Source organism: Panulirus ornatus, chromosome 36 (assembly GCF_036320965.1).
Source record: "Panulirus ornatus isolate Po-2019 chromosome 36, ASM3632096v1, whole genome shotgun sequence".
NCBI lineage: Eukaryota > Metazoa > Arthropoda > Malacostraca > Decapoda > Palinuridae > Panulirus > Panulirus ornatus.
This window is the reverse complement of record NC_092259.1, coordinates 1225635-1232745: the sequence shown is the minus strand read 5'-3', so window position 1 is coordinate 1232745 and position 7111 is coordinate 1225635. Positions and strand designations below refer to the sequence as shown.

Below are 7111 nucleotides of genomic sequence, written 5' to 3'. Positions count from 1 at the left end.
CAGAATTGAAACATGAATCTCGATCGACGCTTGCAACAAATTCTAATCTTTTGGACAAGTCGATTAATTTGCAAAATTCACCTATGCACAATCATTTATCTGAGGTCGACATTATTGTAAGTGGAACTGTTTCCAGTGTGTTTTAAAAGATGGTCCAGTAGAGACACAATCTCCTGTGACACATTTCAAATGGACCACAATTTCTTAGCAAGGTATAAGCCAATGTTAAGAAATATCATGCCAGTTGTATAGCAGTGACTTGGATCTGGTCATGTATATAAGTTCCTACGTAATGATTGTGATCAACATTACTCAATATATTCTCATAAGTATCAGATGATACAGACTAATGTTAAGCCTTATGTGTGCCAGTAGTATAGCAGCGATTTGAATCTGGTCATGTATATAAGTTCCTATGTAATGATTGTGATTAATATGACCTAAATAAACTTATCAAGTATCATAAGAGACCGGTCATTAGAGTCTCATGTGCATTGCTTTAGCCATTGGATCTTGGGGTTCTTGAAGGAACCTAAACAGAGGAGAAATAAACTGGATCTTAGGGCTCTTGAAGGACCTTAAACAAAGGAGCAATAACACAAGAGACACATTGTTTACAACTTTATTGGTTCCATCCATCAAGTTCTTCACAGGTATCAACTGACAACAAAAATTAGCCAGACTTGGCTTATAAAACATATCAATAAAATCGAAAAACTGGGTGAGGGTTCCCTTGCAGGGCAGCGTCAGCGACGAAGACCATGGCTACCGCTTCCGTCCCCTCAAGGTCCTGGCTGCTGGAGGAGGCCCAGAAGAACTCACCAGACACAAGAATACGTCTGATCGTGTTGCCGTGGCCTGCCTGCCAGCCCAACAATGTTGATAGCGGCCCGATACTATGATATTTAATTACAAAAATATATCATAATGATTGTTGGGCTGGTGGGAAGATCACGGTCTCTAGGTTACATACATATCTAACGTCACACCGACAGAAAAGTACAGAGATAGTATCCACAGGTTTGTCATTTTTTAATCCTTTTTTTTTTTTAAAGAGGGGGTTGGAGGAGGAGGTGTGTGTCCTGTGGGGGAGGGAATGGGGGGAGCGCGAGATACACTGAGATGTTTTTCTCTCATACTCAAAAGAAAATGATAATCGGTGAAAGATTCCTCAACGAAAACTCTTGTCATAAGACCAAGCCACACACAGCAGTCACTTAGTTAAGGCTGTCTTTAAATTACAATATACATGAACTTGCATACACTACAATCAAAGCTAACAGCAGGTTGATTCCAGACACGTTCAAAAGGTATAAGCGGCAAGGCAGCATCTCATTAACGACTGGATCCTAACATCATGAGGGTCAGTTGTATTTCAAACAAGAGGATCCCAAATAAACTCCTTGCGTCATCCTCGCTTCTGTCATCCAGTGGATCGGCCACGTTGAATAAGAACCCGGTATCACCCGCAATAAGATGAGGCGGGAAACCCGAAAATAAGCCAGAATAAGAGGCTTTTTCTTATCTTTTTTTTAGAAATATTCCCTTAAAGATTAAAAAATATATATATATGTATATGTAAAATAACAGACAAATATAGTACGGAGAAAGTAAAGGTGTTTGTGGTCCGGTTGAAAATAGAAAGGTTCGAGTATGGTCATCAAATGGTTTATTTACACACCTGGATCACACGGGGGGGTAGGTAAGTACATACGGGGTGTCTTATGTGAACATTCAGTACGAGCGCTAGGCCAGAGCAAACAACAAGAGCACAGTGAATGGCACGCTATAGCTTAGCCTATCTGAAACGAAAGGGAACGAAATACAACTAAAAATGACGAAAACAACAATTTCTCCTATCATCTGATCACAAATATATGCAATTTTTTTTTTAAAATCATTTGATTACGAACTTCTTTACAGCCCACACACACACGCACACACACACACACACACACACAAATTATTATTCCTCGGCAGCGATCTACTAGTAACCATCAGACATAGCAACAATACACATCTGTCTATTAGAATCTGAATACCTCTCGGAGGGTCACTATGTTAAACGCTACTTAACCTTATAGAATCTAATTTAGAAAGCATCTGAAACTGTACATAAACATTAGGGAGAGTTGGATTGCCCCCCCTGGTAAGCAGTAATCTTTACAGAACTGTATCTTGGGGTTTTTGTTTTTATATATGAACACGATGGAACTCGCACACTGGCGTCGGCAGTCAACACACTAACCATAACATTCCAGACTTGTGCACAGTTATTGCATTAGTCATGCAGAGGACATCTAAGTAATACAGGACATTTGTAATATATTCATAGACAAGCGGAGAAAATGTAAACTGTGTCAATCTATTTTTTTTATTTTAAAAAGACCTGAAGAAAGGTCGATTTATATGAGAGATGATCGGATGGCAACAATGCTCAGCGCTGATTGGCCGCCTCAGAGTAGGCTCGATTTAGCCCAATCAGCGCCCAGTATTTCCTGTGCTGACTTACAATGGTCTTCGATCCTTCGAGATTCAGGTACGGACATTTCTGTTTTCCTCAGTGTTAGGTTGGGTTCCATTGACAGCCAGTAAATTTAGAATTTCGTCAACACATACCTTCAGATAATTTCTAAACCTACTTCTCCAACCTACTATGACAGCTAATATAGTTGGCATCGATGAGGCTCTTTTTAGAAAAACTAGGTGTCTCATTCAAAAAACATCCTCTGCTGTACATTAAAAACCAAGAGGAAAAATATTTACATACAACGCATTTGACACGACTGAAAACAAGAAGAATCGCAACTTCGCCTGACGTTCCACGACGTCTTCACTCACACACACACAGACACACAGACACAAGAAAAGAACGAATCAAGTTTAGCGGTTCCACACACCAGACGAAAGCCACAAAGTGTTGCGCACGAACGTTACCTAATACTGTCGACTTCGCATGAAACTTAAGCTCTAGTAGATGGCCTTTGTAGCCCTTCCAACCTCATCTTCCTCGACATTCGATCGACCGTGGCGACAATTACACATTTGGCTTCCTCGGAAGGAAGGAAGGCCAACACAGGAGAAACTTATCCGCGGGTCGCCTTGATGCCGAACTGGTACAACACCTCCAGTACGACGGTACATCACCCTGAGCACGACGGTAAGACCCTTTGAGGACGACGGTACGACCCTTTGGGTATATGAAATTGTGGCCTTTGGTCTTGAGGTCAAAGGCCTCGACATCATGGCCAAGGATCGTCTCCTCCCTGTCCACACAAGGAGCCTTTCCCGTCAGTGCGGCAGAGGGTGAACAGAATGCTACAATCACACTCCGGAGTCTTCGACAAAAGGCCCACCACAACAGAAGCTTGTAGCAGCAAACTGTGAACACAGATTCTTCCATCCTAAGATTAATGACCTACTACAAACAAGAAACAAGATCCTCTGAAGTTTCAACTTTTCTCTGGAAAGTTTCAACAATGATATGGTAGTTCATGGTTACAGAAACACCGAGACACGTTTTTCTTTCTTCTTCTGTTCCAAAAAAAAGTTTTGAATGTACGAAATACATCACGGGGGATGGACCTCCGGGCTTTTAAGAACTTCAACAGTGTCAGCTGTACGATGAAGTGACGAGCCAAGAATGGAAAAAGAAAAGGCCATGAAATTACAGACACAAGCTATCACGTCACAGATCCAAGCTTTGACGTCACAGATCCAAGCTTTGACGTCACAGATCCAAGCTCTGACGCCACAGATCCACGCCATGACGTCATATGAAAATGAAAAAAAAAAAACCCAAAATCGGCCAGAGAGGTTTGGCACTTCTTACAGACGCGATCCAAAACACCTTCCCCACTTTGGTCTTATGATGCAGATGGCCAGGGAAGTCAGCTGACATGGTTGAGGTCACAGTGCAGAGCCCTGAGGTCCTGATGTCTCATGGAATCAACAGTTCCGTCCAAGATTTTCTTCAAATACGAATAAAAGAGAGAGAGAGAGAGAGGCCTGGGCACGCCGTGAGGAGGAAACTCTGGCAGTCTTAGGCCCAAGCCTCGCATATCAAAAAACGAGCAATTTCAACAAAGCTTCAAATATGCAACAACTTACTAAAGCTACGAAGGATGAAATGTGTGTGTGTGGAGCAGGTCACACCCAACCCAGGCGTTCCGAAGCGTGGGACAGAGCCCCACTGGTGGAAACACACACATACACAACACGACACCAACGTGGAGAGACGTAGAGAGACACACATACGCCTTTAGAGTGGGAAGGCGTGGCAACACACGCGACAGTAATGTGAGGACCACATTGTACTACCCCAACTCTCACCTGATCCCTGACTACATTGTGGTATCTGAAGCAATGATGGCGATTCCAATCTATCAATTTCATGGGTTCTGAATCCAATATCTGATCAGCTATGCTGGGTTTTCTTCTTCAGTTCATGTCTACCCCAAAGGAAAAATGGTCGAGGGTGATACATAACCTGCCTTCATCTCTCTACCGTAATCTAAATGGTGACTTAAGAGGACCAAGACGGCGCCAATGACAGGTACGTGCCAAACGGAGGAGGGGCGACACGAACCCGTGTACTGGTGAATCTCTTCTCCCACCGCCGGGTGTGCTTCATCAGGTTGGGTCATGATGCTCCACAATTGCACTTACTCAAAATAGTTTTCTTGTATATATATATATATATATATATATATATATATATATATATATATATACCGCCTAAGTTACCTAGTAAGGAAAGTACCTAGTTAATGTTATTGGTCAACTTTTGTGGTAAATATATTCAAAAATATTCCTGAAGGTAAAGGATTTCAGAGACAAGACACAAGTATGTTCATATGGACTTGAATTTCACCGCCACACACGATCAATGTCATGTTTGAAGAGCGTGTTTTATAATGCAAGTGACATAGCTTTGATCTGGTGTCGTTATCATACACAATAAACCACCAGCTAATTTCCTAAATGCACCTAATGGATTCAAACTGGTCGTTACATATATATATATATATATATATATATATATATATATATATATATATATATATATATATATATGAAGTTCTCTACAATTGCTGGTGGACATGGGAGAAAAAACACTACTGTTTGCACACTGGGATATCCCAAGTATGAACGAGGATGTTTTGATAGCATTGTCCATAAAATGAGTCGTGTCTGAAATGAGCTGGTGCCCGGGCTGAGTTGTGTCCGCGGACGCTGGTGGGCGAATGCGCTAAGTGGCGAGCAGCCGTCGGGAGGAGGTGGATTGTCCTCGATTGCCAGCGTCCAACCAGCGAATACTCCTGGTTGTAGCAGGACTTCACCATAGCCGAGATAGAGAAATATATATATATATATATATATATATATATATATATATATATATATATATATATTTAAGAATGAAATTGTACCAAGAGAAAGAATTTGGTCTGGATATGTATACACGACTTCCTCCAGTGATGTGTATATATATGTGTATATATATTTAAAAGTCTATAGTTTTTATTTTTGCTTTTTTTGTTTTTACCAGTTTTTCTCCGACATGACGGAGGACATGAAACTCATAGCCACCAGGAGAGGTGAACAGGCCAGGACTTCAGCAGTGTTGGGTGACTGTACCTGTTAAGGAGAGTAGAGGCAAACACGATGACATTAGTACACACATGTGTGGCTGGCGGGAGGCAGAGGAAGGGAGGGGTGGGTCTTTGGTGGGTCTTTGGTGGGTCTTTGGGAGAGAGAGAGAGAGAGAGAGATCCGGAGGCATACATTCGCCAATCTGCTATCGCAAAACAGACGCCTAAATATATAAATTAATATATATATATATATATATATATTTTTTGATTAAAAAATCTATGTATATATGAATATATATATATATATATATATATATATATATATATATATATATACACTATATACACAAGGGGAGGAAGGGAAACCACTTCTAAGGGCAATGTAGAGGGAGGGAGGGGTAGGGGGAAAGGGTAGTCAAGGCTAAATTTATCTAAATGGAGGCTATGACAGTGACCTTCTCTTGTAAGTGATTTGATATTTACTGGGAATGGGGAATGTGTGTGTGGGGGGGTTGTGGGGGGTGGTGATGGAGGGGTGTGTGTGTGTGTGTGTGTGTGTGTCATTGGGGGAATCCAAGGGAAGGGGAGGGAGATGGGTGTGAGTGGTGGGGGAGGGGGTTGATGATAGACTCTCTAATACTTTGAATTTGTAGCTGGGGTAAATGATAATAAAAAAATATATATATATATATAGATATGACGTTTATGAACATATGAATTACGTATTGATCAAGAAAGAAAAGAAATAAAGCCTTAAGTGTTGAGAACTGTGTGTAAGTTTATCTATCTATCTATCTATATTCATCATAAATATATATATTCATATCTATCGGCTTGACAAGTGGAAAGAAAATAATAATAATATATTTATCCTAAAGAAACTTAATGATTAGCGTAATCATATATATATATATATATATATATATATATATATATATATATATATATATATATATATATATATATATATATATAAAGAAATATATATATATATATATATATATATATATATATATATATATATATATATATATATATATATACATATATACATATATATATATATATATATATATATATATATATACATATATATATATATATATATATACACACACACACACGCACACACACGAGCCGCTATACAGGAACATATACACTGAGCATCTAACTAAGTTTCAGGCGAACAATGCTCTTAATATGGACAACATTCACGCCAAGGAAAGCGACTCAGGATAACCAAAGAGCAAAGTGTTGGTAGAGCGGGCAGGCTGCGCGCAGGCCAGCCATCACAGAGTGCTGCTGGCACGCACTTAATTCGAGACATGCAACTGTAAGAAAGGGAGGGAGGGCAGTAGGGCAGGGGGGCGTGGCGGAGGGCAAAGTGGGTGATGTGCTGGGGAGGAGAAAAAAGGGCGGAGGGGAGAAAGGGTGTGATTATATATATATAGCTTATCCGAGCACATAAAATCATACACACAATGCGTGCTGTTACTTCTATGTCAATGTGGCAA

The 7111-nt window shown here is 40.3% G+C and overlaps 1 protein-coding gene across 6 annotated transcripts in view; it reads right to left on the bottom strand.

Moving 5' to 3' along the window:
• Window positions 1-608: 608 nt before the first annotated feature.
• Window positions 609-7111, bottom strand: part of LOC139760247 (uncharacterized) — a 753913-nt gene continuing 747410 nt past the window's right edge. For all 6 annotated transcript variants that reach the window (XM_071683168.1, XM_071683167.1, XM_071683169.1 and 3 more), the window contains one exon: window positions 609-5640. In XM_071683168.1, coding sequence (XP_071539269.1) covers window positions 5545-5640 — 96 coding nt within the window. In that variant the 3' untranslated portion in view covers window positions 609-5544. The remainder of the gene's footprint in view (window positions 5641-7111) is intronic.